Below are 23,810 nucleotides of genomic sequence, written 5' to 3' on the forward strand. Positions count from 1 at the left end.
ATTATATCTCACTGTCATTGCTATTGATCCTACATTTAAGGTGCTATATAAATGCAAGTTTGTTATTGCTGTTATTTTCAACTTTAGCACCCAGTATTAGCCTCAAATTTTACCAGGTCAGGTCCAGCATTGACCAGAAGTAGAGTAAAAGTTCCTCTCCTCTGTCCCAATAATATTCCCTACCTCAGCCCCAGAAGAACAGTCCCTGCAGCTCCAGTGTGAATTTTGCCACTTTCACACCAATTAAATCCTCTCTGAATGTGATTTTCAATTTCTGTTCCATTGCGATTAGTTTTGGGCTGTGGCCCACATTCAATAGGAATTAGGTTGAGACTGCTCAAATTTAATTGGTGTAGGATATTTTTGGCCAGTAGGGTGCATACTTTCTTCAAATTAGACTTGCCAGATTTGGAGACTGATCCCAAAAATTAAAAGACAGGTGAGTTAACCCATTACATCACACAATCCTTTAAAGTTTTGTTTAAGCAAATTTAGGTTTTAAAATAACTGCCTGAACTCTTTGTGCAGAAAACTGTTGTTTACTTAGACAGAGCAACCTCAAATATTCATTTTCTTATCATATTCATCTCCGCTTTCTCCACAAGTACCCTACTTGTCTCTGGTTATATCTAATTATGTCATTTGCTTCAATGGTCTTCTCCATTATGTAATTCAATTTGTCCACTACCCTTTGAGTGAAATAGTTTTGTCTCATTTCTCTATTTACTTAAAATCTGCAAATTACATTGATAAACAGATCAAAAACTTAACAGAGTATAGAGTTTGTCTAGATCACCTTCATCAGATTCTTTTAAAATTTTAAAAACTTCTATTAGTTGTTCTTGAATTATATTCGAGCTGAAGGGTGCAGGACAAAGTCTAACTAATGGCTCATGCCGCAAGGTGCCCCGCTCCAGCATGATTTGGCCCAAGATGTTCCTTGATCTTTTCTCCCTCCTATAATCTGAAGAATTTGAAAATCTAAATGCAGTATCACTTAACCAAAAATTCTTGATTTGCCTCATCACCTCTCTCATCCTTTTCAGTTTGAATGGTGTTTTAAATTAAATAAAATGTATTGTTAGTCTCTGTTTCTACTGTTTGTGAACCTAAAAGGCATAAACATGGATTGAATCTTTGAAATTTTCTGTGATATTAAAAAAATACTTTTAGTTTTTAAATATTTGGCTAGCCAAGTATATAAAACACCTGCAATCATCACTTTTACAGTAGAAATATTGAAAGTATTGTACATAATGTAATGATGTATATTGATTTGATGAACAGAAACTTCTTGGAGATTTTATAGAAGAGATACTGAAATAACAAAACTGCATGGAGCAACATAGAGCATTTCCAATTTAAAACCCAACATCAGTGGTGGGTAAAATAAACTGCTTTGTTCCACAGAATGAATTTTTTAAAATGATTGGCTTTAATCCTGTACAAATAGGATTGCACCCAGTCATCTTCGTGAAGTTTAGAATGACTATACTGTTTTTTATTGGTAGGTTTCCTTTCTGTGAACTAAACCCAGCTCTGATTCGTGCTCAGCTAGAAAACAATCTTAACACAAAATGTCAAAGCTGTTTGATGAAAATGGCTGTATTCCCTTTCCCAATTTTACTTCATCTTGACATCCATATTTCAACAAAATTGCATTTTGCATCATTGCAAAACATATTAAACGAAAGTAGTATGATCAGAACTTACTCGAGTGAATGAGGTTTTGATGAGCTATGCTCCAGCTGTACGTCACACGGTTGCCATGGGTACTGCTTTTTGATGAGGTGATTGCATATCCACCTTACTTAAATAAATCATCACTTCAGAAGCTTTTTCCTCCCAGGGACTCACTACAATAGTGAATAAGACAGGTACTTCCCATACTGAACTGAAGCAGGAAGAGTTAGTGCTAGTAACTTTGTTTGACTTGTTCTTCCAGTTTGAATTCCAATCGAGAGTGTAATTACAGTTTACTATACAACAATGCTGCAGATTTTTGTTCCTCCATTTTTGCTCCTGGTTGCTGTCACATCCAACCTAGCCACGGCAATCAAAAAAAGGCCAACTCAAACACTGTCAAGAGGTATGTGATATTTACTCAACAGATTTTGTAAAGTTGAAATATTGCTTTTCTTGGATTTCTCCTAAGTTGGTCTTGAAATTTATACTCAAAAAGTGCACTTTGCATAACTGCAAAGCAATCTGTTATTGCAGAAGGAAAATGATCTTGCTTGGGTCGGAGATCAGAGCCTCATTTTAATCTCCCCTCACTGACTCCGGACAGAAGCCAGCGGGAATGACGCAGGGCAGGTTGGTGGAACAGAAAGCACGCGGCTGCAGAATGCCACTAGGGTCCTAGGGAAATGGACCCTGGCAGGGTCAGTAAGGAGGGAGGGGACGTGGCCAATCATAGCCAATGGGTGGGATGGTGACGGGGCGGAGGGGGGGTTGATGTGCAGATATCTCTGGCCAGCACTCCTGCTCCTCCTAGCCCATGAGGAACTTTACAAAAATATGTTTTAAGCTTTCCTGGGCTTTTTCTGACCGTATCCTGCTTGCTGCTAACATTTGCTGGCGGCTCTCAGACTGTGCAATTCAAGCATTTGATGGTTAAAATTGTGTCGGGGTCCGAATTGCATCCTCAGACCCTGACATTTCAAATGTTTTTCCAGACAACAGCGAGAGAAAGCTGTTCAACAGGCAATGCTCATTTTAGTCATTATATCATCTTGGACGTAGGAAGTGAACATTGCACAGTAGATAGCAATCTTCACTTGCACAGCGACAAAAGAACTTATGAGAAATCTTTGGAACGTATTCCCTCTTTAAGTTTTTGCAGTACCATACTGACCATTTTTCTTTTCCGTGTTATCTGAAATGTATTACTGTATTTATTGACTAACAGCTTTTCCTCACCCTTTTAAAATGAGCTTGAGCACTCAAAGACTGCCAATATCCTATTTATAGGAGCAACCAGAAATTGAATTGAAAATATTTGGATGATTTTAAAGTATTTGGATGATTTGGCTTCCATTTGGACGATGCATGTATTGAATATAGAGAAATCATAATAAAGCAAATCTATTGTTTATGTCGTTTTAATACTGAGATTTCTAGTTATAGTTGCTTGTAGTTCAGTCCATTGTGCATATTGATGAACTCCAAAGGTGACAAACTAGTAACAGTGACAACTCACTCTGTACTCCCACTGCTGACTCAGTGCCCTTTGGGTTGTGGTCGACTTCAAATGGTTGTGAAAAGTGACAAAAAACTATGCAGCTTGATGAGTGTTAATTACTGCTGATCAATCTCTAGCGCTGGACATTAACTATTACAAGTGTGGAGTCTCATTCATTTAGGTTTTAATTGTTAGAGATTTTAGAAAATATATATATTTTTTACTTTTTTTTCCCATTTCTCCTCCCTGTCTTAATCCAATCTTTCTTTCCCTCACTTTGTTTCTCTTTCTGTACCTGATTTAATATTGGGCCAGCAATTGCCGTCAAAATAACGGTGAAGCTAGTGGCGCTAACCGTTAATTATGCGCAAATGGTACAGCAACTTCAGGCGAGGGGAAGGTGCGCAGTCAAATGCGAATATCAAAAATTGCTGTCCGAGTTTCACCATTCCGCCATTAGTTTTGCAAAAAAAGCATTGCATTGTCTGCCTCACCATTGAAATGCATTGAATGATGTGAAGTTGCTGTATTTGTGTGGTTGATATGAATTAAATATGCCACAAAAAGTTAAGCCTTGTCAGTTCAAGCACAAGTTCCCTTTTAATGATCTAATAAGTGTTAATTACTGCCAATTAACCTCTCTGGCACTGAACATTAACTATTACAATGTGGAGTATAATTTCTTCAGATATTAATTGTTGTTTGAGATTTTAAAGATGTCAATTTTCAAATTAAAAACTTTTTTTACTTTTCCTTTATGTCTCCTTTTTCTCTATCTCTTAAGCCAACCTGTATTTCCCTCCCTTTATTTCTCTTTCTGCACCTTATTTGACTTTGAATTCACCCAGTCTAATTTACATTTCATCCTCAGTCCTCTAGTTGTTAATTTCAGATTCCTTTACTCTGATTGATTAAGGAGATACACAGTTGCTTTTCCTGTTCACTTAGGTCCCAGATGCCCTATTTTCTTCGCTGCAAAGTTATCAGCTCACACTTTAAGCAACATGCCACACAAAATATTTAAAAGCCTAAATGTGCAAGGGCATGTCTAACTAACGACAGAAATGGTTAGATGCCCTACTACAGCATAATCTGGACCAATACTAGAGGCTGAATTAATTATACTGCTCTGAAATTAAATAGTACATACGTTTTTATGATGGCCCAGATTAAACTGATCATTAAATATTTGCATGCTAATATTGTTATGTGTATTATTGTTTTAGGTTGGGGGGATGATTTAACATGGGTTCAAACCTATGACGAAGGACTTAATAAAGCATCGCAAAGGTAAGATAATTCATCAGTATTAACGTTTTGCAACAAATGGTAACATTGAAGGATTCAAAATTAATAAATACTACAACAGATAGAATAAATTTACTAGCTAGAAATTTGTATCTGGTTTGGATTGCGTTTCATAGAACTGTTTGGAAGTTGCAGAAAAAAGCAATCTCTTGATCATAGTTAAAGTAGTGTTGAAAACCTTGAGTCTGATTGGATTGGTTGTGGTACAATCTATCCACTAAAGCACTGCAGAGATGTAACTGTTCTCTCAGCTTTCTCCAAGACAGAGCTTGGGCTTTACATCAAGAGTTGCAAGTTTATCCTTAAGCTAGACCGCCACCTTTATGTCACGATCACAAGAGACGCTGCAGTTGTATCTTAGCGCTTTGGCCTAGATTTTTCTAACTGGTAGATTTAGCACTACTTGGTGCACTTCCACAGGTAACTGTAATTCCCCCCAGATTCAGCCCAATGTTTCTCAGTGGAACTTTATTACATATTCATGATGGTTTCCTGCTGCTACAAGTGCACTCTGTAGACAATCATCATGAGACAATAGGGAGGGGGTGGGGGAGGAATCTCCAGTTCTGCTGCAGCAGGTGAAAGTGCCATGTCTGCCATTTTGTGGCAGATTTAAAGATTCTTGAGTTGAGATGTTGCTATTTGCAATCCAGTGAAGGAAGACCCAGCGTTTAGGACCCAGAGAAAGGAGATCAGCTAAAGGCATGATTCAGTCTGTGGAAGGAGGAGACTTTGGCAGTGAATGTCACCTCACCCCATTAAGCAATGCCTTCTGAAATCTGGGTTGCATTCCATATGATGGCTGGCAGAGTTTCTGAGAAGTCAAGGTCAAAACCACCAAGGTTCCTGTTCCTCAGTCAACTAAGTCATAAATAAAACTTTAAATTAAAATATCACTGAACTTTTATGCTTTTCGGCTATGGAGCGCCTCTAGCTCTTCAGGAAACAGACCCTAATGTCTCTTTAGCAGAGGTATCCTTGTCTGTTGGTGGTCACTAGGTGGCAGGAAAAGGAAATCATCTCTTCTACCAAGCTAACCCTCCCTCCTTCTGAAACCAAACCCCCACCCTCCTCCCACCCTAACTCACCATCATTCACGTGGCAGGAAAAGGATGTGAGTTTCCCCCAAAAAAAATTCACAGCACAGGTGGAGCGGGGAGGAAAATCACTGAAGCATTTTTATGGGGTAAGGATATAGCAGTAGGCACAAGGACCATGCTTTAAACATGAAATAAAAACAGAAAATGCTGGAAATACTCAGCAGGTCAGGCAGCATCTGTGAAGAGAGAAACAGAGTTAACGAAGGATCATCGACCTGAAACATTAACTCTGTTTCTCACTCCACAGATGCTGTCTGACCTGCTGAGTATTTCCAGTATTTTCTGTTTTTATTTCAGATTTCCAGCATGCACAGTATTTTGCTTTTGTATGCTTTAAACATGATAATTTTCTGAAGAATCTCTTCTGATTTACACATTATTTATTGTTTCAGTAACAAGCCATTAATGGTCATCCATCATCTGGAAGTCTGCCCGCACTGTGATGGTAAATAATCTGTTTTATGGAATTCTTCCTGCTTCAGAGTCAGAAATATTATTTAATTTCATTTTCTACACATTCAACATAATACAGGTGCTGTGTTTTCTTTTAATCTTTAGATCAGCTATAAATGGAATTTATTTCAAGTCTTCACAAATATTAGTCATTATGCATCCTGCATTTATTCAACACAGTGTTAACCTGGATTTGATTAAGAATGAGTGTTGCAGTGCCTTATTAATCTTACTTGCATTGTTGTTTCTTGGAAAAACAAATGGGGAAAACATTTTTGAGTCACCATTTGCGCAAATAACTAACAACTTGTGAGATATTTCATGGCCAGTAGTTTTTAACCAGTTGGCGCCCTCAAATGAGAACTGGCATTCTGGGGTACTATTTGATCATCTTTATCAACTGGCAAGAATAGCTGTTCACACTGGTTACTGGCATAGATTTGTACCTCCAGTATGTATTTGCTTACAAATGTTAAAAATGTTAGATTATGATAAAATGTTGAATTGTGTCTCAGTTCCAAAGCAACAAATATTGTTAAAATCCATACTTTCTGCCCTCATGGGGGGTTTGTTACTTGGAAATTCTTCCCAGCACGCCTACCTGGACCTCGGCCTGCTGAGAGGCCCAATTTGGCAGTAAGAAAGGTGCTTTAGACCCTTTGCTCCCAGAGAATCATTCCAAAAAATCTGTAATCTTTTTTCTTTTGCCCTTCCTGGCCTTCAGGTTGCCCCAGTTGGGGCAGGGATCTCTCCAACATTTGCCACCTTATTGAGGAAGTTGCCTCTGTTGTGCCTCCTGCTTCAGGCTTGACCTCCTGCCTGAATATTAAAATGAATCTGTCCCCAGGATTTCAGGTAAAGTTAACAGTACTTTCAAGCAGCGGATGGAAGTTCCAGCCAGCTGAACTTCCCGCAGGAACTCACGAATATCAAACCCTTCATTTCTAAAGAAAAGCCTGCACGCAAAAGTGCCAAAATGCTCAATCCATTCTGCCTCTCTCACCTCTCTAAAATCCTCATTGTCTATCACCCCCATGAGCCCCATCCTGAGTTTCTCCTCAAGATATCTTCCCTCCTTTTCTTCCTCAGCTTTTCCATTGAGCACCGCCTCACCTTTGGTGATTTCCATGTCCATCTCAGCATTCCTTGCCCTCTCTCCTCTGAATTCACTAACCTCCTGTCTCCCAAACCTTTCCCTCCAGATAAACTCTCTTGCCTACATTCATGGCCATCCCCTCAACTTCATAATCTCTCATTGCCTCTTTACTTCCAAGGTCTCCATCACAGAAAAGGTCATCTCTGACCACTTCCTTATATCCCCCACCATTTACATTAACTTACCCTCTTTCAAGGGTACAAACTTACTAGGTGCACAAGTGACATAATTCCACCTCTGTTACATTATCCACCTCCACCCCTACCTCAGCCCATCTTCCACTGAAACTCTCATCCATAAATGTTTTCGCCTCCAGACTCGACTATACCAATGATCTGTTAGCTCGACTCACATCCTCCACTTTCTGGAATTATGCCACTTGTGTACCAGGTAAATTTGGATTCGAGGAATCAAAAATGGGACCTGCACTGGGGGAACAACACTAATGGGAATTAAGGCATCACAGATAGAGGTGAGAGATTGATCATGTCAATCAACTGCTGCAGAGGTATCATGGTGAATGGAGGGCCAAAGACTAGGCAGTTTGGGGTTTGAGAATATTTTTGTAAGTAACTTCAGGGTGAGCTTTTTCTGGGTGCATGTAGAAGGGGGATTAAAAGAGGGTAAGTAAATGTAAGCGGTGGGGGATATAAGGAAGTGGTCAGAGATGACATTTTCTGCGATGGAGACCTTGAAAGTGAAGAGGAGATGACAGAGTGTGAAGTTAAATGAATGGCTATGAATGTTGCAAGAGAGTTTATGTGGAGGGAAGTGTTTGGGAGAGGTTGCCCATACTAGCACAACTTCCAATTATCTAACTTTATTATATCAGTCGGAGGTTTCTAATTGTCTTCATTATCTGTTCTTGAGACCACCATGCTACAGAACTGTAATTCCCATTGTTGGAGACTTACCAGGTCTACAGTACATAGGAGGGATTCAAGACATTATATAGAGATGTTTACGTACTGCTCAAAAAAATGCTACATTAATCCAAGGCCCTATCTGCCTCTCAGCTGTATGTAAAAAAATCCCATAGCACTATTTGAAGAACAGTATTGGAGGTGTCCTGGCCAATATTTGTCCCACATCCATGACCAGCAAAATTGCTTTTTCATTTTGTTCCTGTTTGTGCAACCCAATTGTGTGCAAATTAGCTGCCATGTTTGCTAAACACAACAATAGTGGTTACAATTCAAAAGTAATTCATTGGCTGCAATGCACTTTGGGACATCCTGTGTAAAGACAAGTATGAATGCAAGTTCTTTCTTCTTATTTCTAGAAAACAGGCAAAAAGTAACATTATCAATCTTTTTCAGCACTGAAGAAAGTTTTTGCTGAAAATGAAGAAATCCAGGCTATGGCTGACAAAGATTTCATTATGTTAAATCTAATAGTAAGTATTGCTCTGTTTACTTATTAAAAGAGAAAATTTAAAAAACTTGCACTTCTGACTTGCAGTTTGGCACACATGGAGTGTATATTGGGAATTCAGATGTACACTTCGAACTATGTTTCGTCGATTAAAATTAATGGTTCAAAAATTGGGGGGAGCATTTCAAATTCCCAATATCTGGTGCGGCTATAGTTCCGATTAAAGTAAAAATTTGTTGAACTCGTATGCGACTTTCAGACAATTAACAGTTGTAATTCAGATTATGTAAATGTTGCAAGTAAAAAATTATGTAAAATATATATAAATCAATAAAATGAAAACTAAGACATTTGCCATACATATTTACTCTGCTGGGGAAATATTCGCTGCTCAGCTGTGAGTGCACACCTAAAGTTGTGATCTTTGGGGGCAAGGCTCCACACTGAAAGTGCGAAGTTGTAAAATTTAAAAATTACCCTTCATATGTGGATATAGAAACTGCATTTATGAATTTGCTGGGCAGAATTTTTGAGGGAAATATTTATTAATAACCCAGAGGTTCCTGGGAGACCTTATGGGGACTGGAACCTCCACCCACTCCATGGCTGTGCCCCTGACCCCGATCCATATCCTTTACATATTGCAAAGTAAATTTCTGCTGCAAATTTGGTGCCCAAGTCAGATAATGTGAGAGATTCTGCTTTGGTGCCGTGCTTAACATAGGTGGACCCATGATTCATTGGGAAGTTCTAAAATAATGTAAACTTGTCCAGCTTTTTCATCTTCCAGTTTCATTAATGCAATTGAGCGATTGAATTGTTACAAAGGGTGAATTTTAAATCACTCCCCCACCCCAATCCCTCCACTCAGAGAGGCCTGGCATGCAAAAAAACCCCGAAAAAAACCCCACCACAAATATCCCCAATAAAGAACTCCATCAACCACAATAAATCACAAAAACAAATAAAAAAACAATCACACTTACCTGAGGTCGACATTACTTATCTCACTGCAGCCGCTACAGCTCGATCGCTTTCACAGGCAATCCCAGCTGGGCGCGCTACGGAGCGAGAAGGGTTGGGCGGCAGCCAAAACTCAAGCCAGTATCGCACCAGGGGCGTTGTACACCAGCTCGCCTCTTCCGGGCGGTAATGCTCCGCGCTCCGTCGAAACTGGCACCGAAAGCCCCGGCGGGGTGCTGGAAGCTGGCCGCTCGCCCAGGAGAGCTTACCGCCACCATTGCCGCTCCTCCAGGGCGCTGACAGGGGCAGCAGAAGGCAGAAAATACAACCCCGAAAGTCACGGCAGGACGTTGGAAGCTGGTCACCTGCCCGGAAGTGCTTACTCCGGGCCGCTAGTAGGGGCGGCAGAAGCCCGAAAATCCAGCCCGAAGACTTTTTTGCACCATTACACCCTAAAATTTTTTAATTCATATGTATGGGAATACATTTTGGTGGGCAGAGGGGGGTATGCCCTCATGATAAGAATAGTATAAAAAAAAGTTGCTTAATCCACCTCCCTCAAGATAAGAATTGTATTATATTTCTCTTCCCCCCTCTCCACACCTGCATCATTGAGGAAACTGTCGACAGTTCAATAGTATGTACACAAGCTGTAGAAAGTACACCGGATCTCAGTGGAGGTGGCATGCATTCTGATACAGTTCAGTTCTCAACCAGTGACGATTTCATTCCAGGTATTCATCATTTTGTTTTTTTTTTACAAGCATGAAACTACTGACAAAAACCTTGCAATTGATGGTAGATATGTGCCCCGTATAATATTTGTAGGTAAGTAAAATCATACAATCATACAATCATTACAGCAAAGAAGGCCATTCAGCCCATCAAGCCTGTGCTGGCTCTCTGCAAGAGCATTTCAGCTAGTCCCACTCCCCCGCCCTTTCCCCGTAACACTGCCTTTTTTTTTCATTCAGATACTTATCCAATTCCCTTTTGAAAGCCACAATTAAATCTGCCTCCACCACCCTTTCAGGCAGTGAATTCCAGAGCCTAACCACTCATTGCGTAAAAAAGTTTTTCCTCGTGTTGCCTTTCGTTCTTCTGCCAATCACCTTAAATCTGTGTCCTCTGTTTCTTGACCCTTCCGCCAATGGGAACAGTTTCTCTCTCTCTTTACTCTGTCTAGACCTCTCATGATTTTGAGCACCTCTATCAAATCCCCTCTCAACATTTTCTGCTCCAGGAACAACCCCAGCTTCTCCAGTCTATCCATGCAACTGACATCCCTTATCCATGGAACCATTCTTGGAAATATTTTCTGCACCTTCTCTAAGGCCTTCACATCCTTCCTAAAGTGCGGTGCCCAGAATTGGACACAATACTCTAGTTGAGGTCCAACAAGTGTTTTATAAAGGTTCATCATAACTTACTTGCTTTTGTACTCCCTGCCTCTATTTATGATGCCTAGGATCCTGTATGCTTTTTTAATTCTTTCTCCACCTGCCCTGCCACCTTCAACAATTTGTGCACATATACCCCCAGATCTCTTTCATGCACCCACTTTAGAATTGTACCCTCTAATTTATATTGCCTCTCCTCATTCTTTTTACCAAAATGAATCACTTTGCACTTTTCTGCGTTAAATTTCATCTGCCATGTGCCGCCCATTTCATCAGCCTGTCCTTTTGAAGTTTATCACTACCTTCTTCACTATTCACTATTCCAAGTTTTGATCTGCAAATTTTGAAATTATATCCAGTATACTCAAGTCCAAATCATTAATATATATCAAGAAAAGCAGTGGTTCTAGTAACCATTGACTCTGGATCAGTTCCTATGGAGTGGAGGGTAGCCAATGTAACCCCACTTTTTAAAAAAGGAGGGAGAGAGAAAACAGGGAATTATAGACCGGTCAGCCTGACATCGGTAGTGGGTAAAATGATGGAATCAATTATTAAGGATGTCATAGCAGTGCATTTGGAAAGAGGTGACATGGTAGGTCCAAGTCAGCATGGATTTGTGAAAGGGAAATCATGCTTGACAAATCTTCTGGAATTTTTTGAGGATGTTTCCAGTAGAGTAGACAAGGGAGAACCAGTTGATGTGGTATATTTGGACTTTCAGAAGGCGTTCGACAAGATCCCACACAAGAGATTGATGTGCAATGTTAGAGCACATGGGATTGGGGGTAGTGTGCTGACATGGATTGAGAACTGGTTGTCAGACAGGAAGCAAAGAGTAGGAGTAAATGGGTACTTTTCAGAATGGCAGACAGTGACTAGTGGGGTACCGCAAGGTTCTGTGCTGGGGCCCCAGCTGTTTACACTGTATATTAATGATTTAGATGAGGGGATTAAATGTAATATCTCCAAATTTGCGGATGACACTAAGTTGGGTGGCAGTGTGAGCTGCGAGGAGGATGCTGTGAGGCTGCAGAGCGACTTGGATAGGTTAGGTGAGTGGGCAAATGCATGGCAGATGAAGTATAATGTGGATAAATGTGAGGTTATCCACTTTGGTGGTAAAAACAGAGATACAGACTATTATCTGAATGGTGACAGATTAGGAAAAGGGGAGGTGCAAAGAGACCTGGGTGTCGTGGTACATCAGTCATTGAAGGTTGGCATGCAGGTGCAGCAGGCGGTTAAGAAAGCAAATGGCATGTTGGCCTTCATAGCAAGGGGATTTGAGTACAGAGGCAGGGAGGTGTTGCTACAGTTGTACAGGGCATTGGTGAGGCCACACCTGGAGTATTGTGTACAGTTTTGGTCTCCTAACCTGAGGAAGGACATTCTTGCTATTGAGGGAGTGCAGCGAAGGTTCACCAGACTGATTCCCGGGATGGCGGGACTGACCTATCAAGAAAGACTGGATCAACTGGGCTTGTATTCACTGGAGTTCAGAAGAATGAGAGGGGACCTCATAGAAACATTTAAAATTCTGACGGGGTTAGACAGGTTAGATGCAGGAAGAATGTTCCCAATGTTGGGGAAGTCCAGAACCAGAGGTCACAGTCTAAGGATAAGGGGTAAGCCATTTAGGGCCGAGATGCGGAGGAACTTCTTCACCCAGAGAGTGGTGAACCTGTGGAATTCTCTACCACAGAAAGTTGTTGAGGCCAATTCACTAAATATATTCAAAAAGGAGTTAGATGAGGTCCTTACTACTAGGGGGATCAAGGGGTATGGCAAGAAAGCAGGAATGGGGTACTGAAGTTGAATGTTCAGCCATGAACTCATTGAATGGCGGTGCAGGCTAGAAGGGCCGAATGGCCTACTCCTGCACCTATTTTCTATGTTTCTATGTTTCTACTCCTGGGGAGCACCACTGTGTACCCTCCTCCAGTCTGAAAAACAACCGGTCACCATTATTCTGTTTCCTGTCACTTATCCAATTTTGTATCCATGCTGCCACTGTGCCTTTTATTCCATGGACTTCAACTTTGCTGGCAAGCCTATTATGTTCCATTTAATCAAATGCCTTTTGGAAGTCCATGTACACCACATTAATCGCATTGCCCTCATGTTACTCTTCTGTTACCTCATCAATAAACTCAATCAAGATAATGTCTGATTTTTTTTGTAGATTCATCATTTAATGCTGAGCAATCTACCACATCCAGTTCTATAATGGCAATATCTAAGATTCATATCATTCCATGTTGTTTATTATTATTTATTTTATTATGAGAACACATTTTGCGGTGTGTTCTATTTTCTGCCATTTATAATCTGTAGTGAACTATAAGTATGTATAATAACATGTGTCCCAGTTCAAGTATAATAAAGACTAAAAAAAACTGGCAATGTGGCATTTTGGGCCCTAAGTGATAAGTTACTTCTCAAACTAGGGCCAGGTGTTGATTTACCTATCGGAACAGGGTATCTGTGTCTTGGACAACGAACCAGAAATGAGCTAGTCCTTGCCAAGTACCCTGACATTTCCTAGGTTTGAGCCTATGCCAGTACAGTTTCAATTTTGATTATTGGTTGCAGGAGAGACATAATTCATAATGGTTTCCTTAGTGAGGCTATATTTCTCATCGATTGGTCTTAGGTGAGATCACGGTAGTTCTATCATCAGTAGTAGACATGCTGTCTGTGAACATAGTCGATTCTGATTATTCTCCTTCTATGGCCTCAGACATTTCTGGCTGTGCTCTGTTGACGACTAAATTCCTTTCTTCTTCCAACATGTCCAGTGAAGTGAGACTTGAACATAAGAACAGAACATAACATGACTTGCTATTGCACCCATGGTTATGTGCAGATAGAACTACTCTTTGCAATGTCTCCTGCTCTACTCTATGTTGGACTTCTGTCGACTCTCCCCTCATGCTCAATACTACCTTTTATAATAAGTGCTACCAATGTAGTATGGACTAGAAGGCAAACATGAATAAAGCCCTTAACAATCCAAAAAATATTAGGCAAGGATTTTTCATTAACATTCATTGCTCCGTTGCTGCTGCTGTACCAAATGACTACACATTAACTAACTCAGCATATGTGTCAGCTCTGTTGCACAGAGTAATTTCACCTCCATTGTATCTTCAGTGATGTATGATTTATTACCAGAATTTTTCAATGGGGTAAAATTTCCACTGTGTTACACCTGGCACATGCCGAGAGCACATATCAGGAAGTTGCATTCCCAGCCTGGGATCTTACATCCATTAAATTTAATGGGTGGGAAATCATGGTCTGAGAGTGCACAATTTTCTGATCTGCATTCTCTGCATATATTTGAAGCAACACAGCGGAATTGTTATGCCTTAGTGCCTCGAGTCTTCATCAGTTTCCCTGTTGGACATCAAACCCATTTTCTGATGCAGTTTCTTATTGAACCTAATTGGAAATCCAGCAGGAGAATCACTGAAGACTAGTGGTAATAAATAGAAACAGCCAGAAAGAATAATAAAAATGAATAAAGTGGCAATACAACCATATATTTACAAGAGCTATCTCCAATGGAATAATGCACATATATTTTACCACAAAGTTTTTGTCCAACGGCAATATTTTATGGGGAGTCATTTCTATGAAATGTTCATTGTTTCCTGTTTAATGTATCCCACATAGCAAAAAATCAGCAATATTTGGACATTTCTTGCTGTTTAATTTTTAGTCAATGTTAATCTCCTGCTTTTGTGGCACCAAATACAGGTATCATAGTAAAGCAGCCCAAATTAAATTCAGGACTAAGAAGGCTGCTTGGTTTCATTGCTCTATGTTTTACTTTCCTGCAGATCCTTCTTTTACTGTGAGAGCAGATATCGCAGGGCGTTACTCAAACCACCTCTACGCATACGAACCCCAAGATATTCCGCTCTGTAAGTGTTACGCACCTTGGTGGGAATTTCCAAAATTACCGGGGGTGAAATTGGCTAAAGTTTAAAAACAGATGTGGGTAGCTCAAAGCCTGATGTGCCCACGCACGTTCAGAATGGTGCAAAATTTATGCTGCCTGCTTATTATAATGATTGGAGCACTGATCTCAGTGTTAAACGTGTGATCTCAGCATTAAATGTACTGCTGGCTGGCTTAGCGCTCAACATGGGATCAATATCGGGTGCAGTCTACTGGCCGATAAAATTTGGCGTAGGCTCTTTGCACTACTTAAAGGGAAGGTGGTTTGTTACAGAAGCACCTCAATGTCACTTTGAGGTCATGTCCCAACAGAGAAGAGAGAGGGCAAGGAGGTTCCCTGATGCGGCATTGGAGGCCTTGGTCCTGGGGTGCACAGACAAAATCAGGCCCTTTATCCGCAGGGGGGCAGTAAGCCTTCCAGGCAGCATGCCAGAAGGCTTTGAGAGGAAATAGCAAAAGCTATAAGTGCCATGAGTGTAGCCCCCAGGACCTGGATCTAGTGCTGCAAGAAGTTTAATGACCTCACACGACTGGTCAAGGTGAGTGAATGCATCTTCAAATGTCATTCCTTCATATTAGACGATCCCTCGTGTCGAGGATGACTTGCTTCCACACCAAAAAGGGATGTGTTCAGCTTGTGTCCAAGAGGAGGCAGGAATGTTCTGTGACAGATGGACAGTATGATGGGGAAGTGGTGAGCAACAGGGATCTGTGGTTTCATTCAGGGGAACAGGATACTGATGAGGCACTCACGGAAAGCCCATATTGAAAAGCGATCTGCTGCCTGCCTCCTCCTCCTCCTGAGGTGGTGGCAGAACCCATGGTGGCAAGGGCTGCACCCTCATGCTGGCCAAGTTGTGGAGAATGCAGTAGACTACCACGAAATAGGACACCCGCTCCGGCGTGTACTAGTGGGCTCCTCCCGAGTTAAGGCACCGGAACCATTGCTTTAGAACCCTGATGGTCTGCTCGATGAGCTTCCTGTGGTCAGTGCTGGCCACGAGTGGTGGGGTTGAGGAGGAGAGTCATCAACAGGGTGTAGAGCGGATAGTCCTTCTCTTCGAGCAGCCACCCAGGATGAAGGCATCATGACTGCTGCCAGAATAGCGGGCATTCACAAACATAAAGTGCTGGGCGTGGTCACACACCAACTGCACATTAAGTGAGTGGTAGTCTTTGCAGTTGTGGGCATCATATATCAATTTCAGGATTGATATATGATGCCCATAAAGCCACGCAGTCAAGGGCGCTCTGCACCATAGGGAAGCCCGATATCCTGCCAAAGCCACATGCACGCTCCTTCTGCTCCTCTGTTTAGAGAGAAGACAATGAAGTCGCTTCTCCTGGAATCCAGATGCAGTGATGGATGGCGAACTGGGAAGATGTTAGCTATGTCTCCTGCTGCAGACTGGAAGGATTCAATGGTGAAGAAATTGAGGGCCATGGTGACCCTTGAGGGCCACTGGGAGAGCCGCCGTTACCTTGCTCTGAGGCTGCAAGTCTGATGCTAAGAAGTAGCAGAGTTCTGTGACCAACTCCTTAGTGAAGAAGAACCACCTAATACACTGCTCCTGGCTTAGGTTCAGGCAGGAGAAGTGCTCCCTGAAGATCCTAGGTGGGTAAGGCCTCCTGCTGAGAGCCCCCCTGCCTCTCTTCCTCCTCCCCCTGTGAGTAGCTTATCCTCTTCTTCACTGCCTCTGCTCTATCTCTTAGTCATAACTCGAGCACAAAGGAGGCTGCAAATAGAGACCCCTGACTGTAGATAAGTGGTGTGAGCAGAAGCCTTGAATTCAGAAGCGAGGCCTTCTCCACTTGTAACACTGCTCCCTGTCACTTCATCAACTTGAAATAATTGTACAAAGCTCCAAACAGTTGCACTAACTTACACATAGCTAGTACAAATCAAAAAGCAAATCAGCTGCAAGTTGTTGCTGATCCCTTTAAATAACACTGGTGAGTAGTCCTTCCTGCTGCTGAACACATGTTTAGCTGTTCATAATTTGGAGAGGATGAAAATGGCAGGTCGTGCATCACATCAGCGTAGCACACTGATTGACGTCACAATCTGCCTCATTACCATTTCTCAAGCGAGTGCAGGCAATAGCTGCCCTGCAGATGTGCCCAAAACGGCGGCAGCCACGGGACCCACTGGAAGTGGGCAGAAAAGAGGCGGCCACAATTATTCTTCCGAAACCAGGCTTATCAACTGGTGCTAAGGTGCCGAATTTCTCAGAACCTGAATCCTGTTGCCTCAATTCAAAAAATTTTGTCAATTTACTAACATAACATTTTCTGCAATTTGTCTGCAAAAAGTTATTTGCAATTTCTTTGCAAAATCTTTCTGGGTTTTTCAAATAAACTGCCAAAAATGTCAGATTTGCATAGTCATAAGAGCTTGTGAATCTGAGCCCATGTTTAAATGCTGTAGGGACATTACTATTAGTGATATTATTGTTTGAACATTTATGCGCTCCTACCAAATTCATTCTGCGTTACTTTAACGCAGAAATTAATTCCTATTAAGTCCATCAGACACATTCCCTGAAAATGTTCCGGTTGGAATTAACCAATAAAAATGATAGAACAAATTCATGATGTATCTATATAATAAATATCTCTATTAAAGTAACAAAGGGAATTTGGTAAGAGAGCATTAAACATTCGTACGATAACATCATATACAGTAATCTCGATCCTTGTGAGTGAAACAAATTTACTTTATCACAGTCTATTTTGCTAAGTACATGGGAATAATCCCAATTTTCCCAGCTAGCCCGTCATACAGGCTCGACTCTGCAGGTTAAATGACTATTGAACAAACTAAGGGCTCAATTTTGGCGCGCGCCGCTTTATTTGGCCTAAATTAAAATATCCAAGTTTCCCCAAAGATTGTGTGCCAGAGTAACTCAGTAGTTACAATTTTTTTAGGTTAGATTTTTATTGCGTCATGGGGGCGTCCTGATGTCTGCACAGTTTTTCACATTTATGCAAGTTTGGCCAACTTACATTTCTCCCAGGACGGCGTATGTGATCACTCTCAAAAAAGCACTTAAGAAAAACCAACGCACATCAAAAAATTGGCGCAGAAAGACGCTATTGTTTCTCGGCGAAGTTTTAGAGGGAGTCAAAAACACATTAAATATGCATCATAAAGTTTAATTTTTTTCAAATTTAAAACGCAGAAAAAGGAAGTCTAATATAATTCTTTAATTTTGGATTTTTTTCAAAATGCCACGCCACCACCGAACGTCTCCTCACCTGGCTCGAGGGTTGGAGCGTCGACCAGCAGAATTGGTCTCTCGCCCGGGCACAGGGGCTCGGCTTCAAAAGAAGCCGGAGGGGTGGGTGGGGTTGTGTGGAAACTGAACTGAAGGGATGAGAACCCTTACACTATGCAGCAGCAGGATCAAATGAAACCCGGAAGAGGGGGGTGGGGGGGGAGGGGGGAGGGTCACATTCTAAGCAAGCCTATTGTGCATGCCCAGACCTGGGTGTGGTCCATACTAGTGCATCGACCTTGGGGAGAGAGACAACAAAGAGGCTTGTCCTGCCATTTTGAGCTTCTTGCAAAGATACAATTTAATCATTGGGGCTATACTGACAATGCCATACCTCGTGCAAGCCTTCTGCATGATGGTGCTTCGGAGGAGACGATTGATTTGATGTCATAGCATGAGGAACGTCAGAGCACGTAGGATGATGGGCAGGAGGCCTTACCCACATCAAGTATATCGAGGTAGGCATTCATACCGGCACCTGAGTGATGCAGATTGTGTGAGAAGGCTGTGTTTCCGCAAAGAAGTTGTAACCGAGATCTGTGAGTTAGTAAAAGCAGACCTGCACCCTAGAAGCGTGAGGAGGACTGCTTTGTCAGTTGAAGTGAAGGTTATAGCTGCACTTTCATTCTATGCATCTGGATCATTCCAGGCCACAACTGGGGATGCTTGCGCCATTTCTCAACATGCAACACATATCTGCATTCAGCAGGTGACTGTTGCACTATATGCCCGGGGGAATGATGACATAAATTTCCCCATGACCGCCCAGGCAATGCGTGAAAGGGCTGTGGGCTTCTCCAGGATTGCTGGCTTCCCAAAGGTACAGGGCTACATTGATTGTACCCACATCGACTTGCGAGCACCTTTGGAGGATTCCGAGATGTACAGGAACAGAAAAGGCTTCCACTCCGTTAATGTGCAGCTCGTGTGTGCCGACATGCATCGCATCATGGCAGTTGATGCAAAATATCCTGGGAGCACCCATGATGCGTTCATCCTATGCGAGAGCACTATATTTGCCATGTTTCAACAGCAGCCAGAAGGGCAGAGCTGGCTATTGGGAGACAAAGGGTACGGCCTCGCCACCTGGCGCATGATGCCCCTACGCGTAACCCGGACAGAAACTGACCGGGAATACAACATGTGGCATATTGCAATGCGTAGCATAACAGAGAGGACGATTGGCATCTTGAAGCAGCGTTTCCGATGCCTGGACCATTCCAGAGGCGACTTGCAATACTTCCCTGAGATTGTCGGTCAGTTCACTGTTGTGTGCTGCATGCTGCATAACTTAGCCATCATGAGGCAGCAGCAGCTGGTAGTAGAAGATCCACCTGAGATGAAAGTGGCTGATGATGAGGAGGAAGATGCAGATGATGAGGAAGAGGAGGAGGAGGAAGCTATGCAGCGACCTGAACCCGGAGCACGACGGCGGAGGAGGGCGGGCCATCATGCCCCTTTAATGATTGCTAGAGGCTTGCGCCAGCAGCTTATCCGTGAATGCTTTGTTGCCTGAAGGCTCAGCGGCAACTATTCCAATTATCTGAATGGCGGCAGATTAAGAAAAGGGGAGGTGCAACGAGACCTGGGTGTCATGATTTGTCAGTCATTGAAAGTTGGCATACAGGTACAGCAAACGGTGAAGCAGGCAAATGGTATGTTGGCTTTCATAGCTAGGGGATTTGAGTATAGGAGCAGGGAGGTCTTACTGCAGTTGTACAGGACCTTGGTGAGGCCTCACCTGGAATATTGTGTTTAGTTTTGGTCTCCTAATCTGAGGAAGGACATTCGTGCTATTGAGGGAGTGCAGCGAAGGTTCACCAGACTGATTCCCGGGATGGCAGGACTGACATATGAGGAAAGACTGGATCGACAGGGCCTGTATTCACTGGAGTTTAGAAAGATGAGAGGTGATCTCATAGAAACATATAAAATTGTGACGGGACTGGACAGGTTAGATGCAGGCAGAATGTTCCCAATGTTGAGGAAGTCCAGAACCAGGGGACATAGTCTAAGGATAAGGGCTAAGCCATTTAGGACTGAGATGAGAAACTTCTTCACTCAGAGAGTTGTTAACCTGTGGAATTCCCTACCGCAGAGAGTTGTTGATGCCAGTTCATTGGAAATATTCAAGAGGGAGTTAGATATGGCCCTTATGGCTAAAGGGGTATGGAGAGAAAGCAGGAAAGGGGTACTGAGGGGAACAATCAGCCATGATCTTATTGAATGGTGGTGCAGGCTCGAAGGGCCGATTGGCCTACTCCTGCACCTGTTTTCTATGTTTCTATGACCATAGTTTACTGTTTGGACCTGTTCCATAACGTTGTGTTGTGTTAATGGAACAAATAATGGAAATGATTCAGTTATAATTTAAAATATATTTTGTTCAAAAGTTTAACAAACACTTGTTTGTACTTCATTTAACTTTAATAAAAATATTCTGTAACAAACATTAACATTTTCAGTTAAGATCAGTTACACACTTTAAGATCACTTACAAACTTCTAAACTTGTAAATTTACATAACTTACAAAAAACTTTGAATTTGAGAACAGTTACAACAGTAACAACAATAATAACAACAACAGAAGCAAAGAGAGGCTGCACCCATCTCTCCTCCACCTTATTCTAAGAACGCCGCTGCGCTTGGTCTTGCTGACTCCATCCCTGCCCACAGGCGGTGGCACAGTGTTTCTCGGGTTGGTGCCAAGCTTATTCTTTTGAACATCTCAGGTAATGCGCACTTCTTGAAGGGGGGTCAAGGGGGCGACTGGCGGTAATGTGGAAGGCCTGGCTTGGGCCTCTTCAGAGGCTGGTCTGGGGATTGGAGTGAGAGTGGCAGTTGATTCTGTCAATGGGCGCAGGGTCTGGGCGTGTTCCCTTATTGCAGTAGCTAACTTCGACATTCCTTCTCCCATGTGCCCTGACAGTGTCTTAACTACCTCCAAACATTCCCTCCCTCATGTTCACCAACAGTGTATTAGCTACCTGTGACATTCCCTTCCTCATGTTCACCAACAGTGTGAAAACTACCTGCAACATCCCCTCCCTCTTGTTCACTGACAGTGTTTCAACTACCTGCAACATTCACACCATCATGTTCACTGACAGCGTATCAGCTACCTGCGACACTCCCTCCCTCATGTGTATCAACATTATATCATCTGCCTGCGACATTCCCTCCCTCATGTTCCCGACAGTCCCAATACATCATCACCCATCCCACTTATGGCGTCCAGGAGTGATCGTGTAAGGTCAGTGCTCTCTGGACAAATGCCATCATCTGAACCACATCTGTTAGATTCTGCACCTCAGGAGAGCGCTGTCGAGCTCTCCTTCCCCTCCTCACCCTGGGTGTGGCTCGTTGCATCCCACTGGGACCTGCAGCCTCAGACGGTGGGGCTCTGGATGTGCCTCACTGCATCCCACTGGGATCTGCAGCCTTGGACGGTGGGGCCCTAGGCGTGCCTAGCTGCACCCCACTGGGACCCGCAGCCTCGGATGGTGGGAAACCATGGAATGTCCCACCAACACGTACCACTCAGGAAAGGGGCTGGCACCTCAATGGGTGGCACCTGCACCTCCTCCAGAGTGAGTACAACAGTGGGGGATTCATCCATCCCCTCCCCCTCCCACTCTCCCTCACCTCCATGCTCTTGGTCTGGAAGGTGGGATTAGAAGATGTTCTCCTCTTCAGACTCGTCCGTGTCTGAATCTTTTGCATCGGCTTCAGCATCAGCAGGTTTGGCTTCAAGTTCTGCAAAATAAAAACAGAACAGACAAATGTTTAGCAGCAGAGGAGGGGGCAGGGTGGCATGAGTAGGCTCACAGCACAGACAGCAGGCTCATTTGAAGGACCATGATGAATGATAGCACATTTCAGCGAACGAAGCGTAGCTGACAGAGACATCCCCATGAACCGAAGCATGGCTAGCCCATGCAGTACTTAACATTTAGGAAAGCCAGACTGTGGAATTTGCAGGACATACCCTTTCCCTTGAGTGTGGGCCCAACTTGTGCAGTGGTGGTTGGTCTCCAGGCAGGATCCATCAAAGCAGCGACCCTCTCTTCCAAGGGTGTCGGTGGGTGCAGATTTGCCAGGTCTCCTCCTGTTTGAGTTCTCTCTCTTTTGTTGTGTGCCACCTTCCTCCGCAAAGATGAAAATATAACTTTTTAGAGAGGGTGTCTTTCTGCTGGGTGGGACATATACAGATGGTCATATTTACAATTGCAATTCCATTGAATAAATGAAAATATTACTTACACTAACTACTTGACCAAGGTCCTGCCACTTCTTTTTGCACTAGCCTCCAGACCTCAGGGTGGTCACCATCGCACAGTAATCTTCAGCAACTTGGTTCCGGCGTTTATTCATTTCTTTCCTTGAAACTTTTATGTGACCTCTGCTGGTGTCCAGCTCGTGCCATCTGGCCTCAATTACAGCAACTAGTGCCTCCATTTCATCCTGTAAGAAATTCTTGGTCCTTGAGCCGTGCTGCATATTGTATTGCAGCTCCGATTTTTCCAATGAGAATTAAAGTTCTCACATACAACTGGCTCTTTAAAAATGGCCAAATGCAGACTGGGCATGCGCGCCCATTGTAATCACCTCAAAAGCGTCCTTTTTTTTCGCGCATGTGCAGAAGGTGGGGCATCATTTTTTTGGCGCAGACATTAAGCTCCATCTGCCCCCCCCCCCCCACCCCCCGAAACTAAGGGACAGGCTGCGCGCGCCAAATTCAAAAAATAGAACGGGGAAACTTGCTAATTTTTTTTTGGAGTAGTCGCGGCCCCAAAAAATGGGTGTAACTCTTGCAGTACGCCAAATAACACATTGGGGAAAATTGAGCCCTCACATTTGTCATTGTGAGAAGGGAATGTAGACCGCAAAACTTCAGACCCATGAAAATTATTTTTGTAATTGTAATTATGGGCCACATTTAAGGGGAAAAAGACCTGCAAATCTTGGAATTTGGTCATTTCAGCATTAATATTGAGGACATGGCTGTCGTTATTGATCTGTCACTATACTGAAAAATTGAATTGTCACATCACAATTTTGTACGGTTCTGGAGAAATATTTCATTTTTTGCTGTAATATGATTGAAGTGACAAAAATTGCTTATTTAACCATTTTTTATTTTTCCAGTGATTGAGAACATGAAAAAAGCAAAACGCTTATTGCCAGCTGAGCTATAACAAAGTACAGCAATGCTACTTGTTTTTACTTGCGGGAGTGGAACTGGGATTTTATTTCTTTGCCTTTACAGATTCCATTGAATTACTTTATTCATGTCCTTTAATGCCCAAAAATCAACATGCAAGAAATTTCTAAACCTTAATATTTTCTTGATTTAATGAATGCTCAATTGCATAGTGGATTAATAAATACATATTTTTGAATAATCACATTGAGCAATTTTGATTACTTTTTCATCTATAATAATAAGATACTGAAAATGTTCTCCTTTTTCCAATGAAATTAATTATTATGTTCCGACTGCACTTTATTTATTTAATATTGTAAGTAAACCAAACTTCATGCTCATTTTGCAATGATTATGACCAAACATTTTTACTAAATAGTGGGTTACTTTATAGCAATTTAAGTGCTTGTACTGTGAG

General features: G+C 42.4%; 1 protein-coding gene across 2 annotated transcripts; it reads left to right on the plus strand.

Moving 5' to 3' along the window:
• Positions 1-1,763: 1,763 nt before the first annotated feature.
• LOC139263899 (anterior gradient protein 3-like) lies at positions 1,764-23,596 on the plus strand. 2 transcript variants are annotated; one of them, XM_070879967.1, is made up of 7 exons: positions 1,764-2,089; positions 4,411-4,474; positions 5,985-6,037; positions 8,521-8,597; positions 10,155-10,272; positions 14,787-14,870; positions 23,335-23,596. In XM_070879967.1, the coding sequence occupies exons 1-7, from the start codon at positions 1,990-1,992 to the stop codon at positions 23,382-23,384; spliced, it is 546 nt and encodes a 181-aa protein (XP_070736068.1). In that variant the 5' UTR covers positions 1,764-1,989; the 3' UTR covers positions 23,385-23,596. The 2 variants fall into 2 exon arrangements, with proteins under 2 accessions (XP_070736068.1, XP_070736070.1); XM_070879969.1 differs by lacking the exon at positions 10,155-10,272 and adding an exon at positions 10,303-10,366.
• The last annotated feature ends 214 nt before the right edge of the window (positions 23,597-23,810 follow it).

This window comes from Pristiophorus japonicus, chromosome 5 (genome assembly GCF_044704955.1).
Source record: "Pristiophorus japonicus isolate sPriJap1 chromosome 5, sPriJap1.hap1, whole genome shotgun sequence".
Lineage (NCBI taxonomy): Eukaryota > Metazoa > Chordata > Chondrichthyes > Pristiophoridae > Pristiophorus > Pristiophorus japonicus.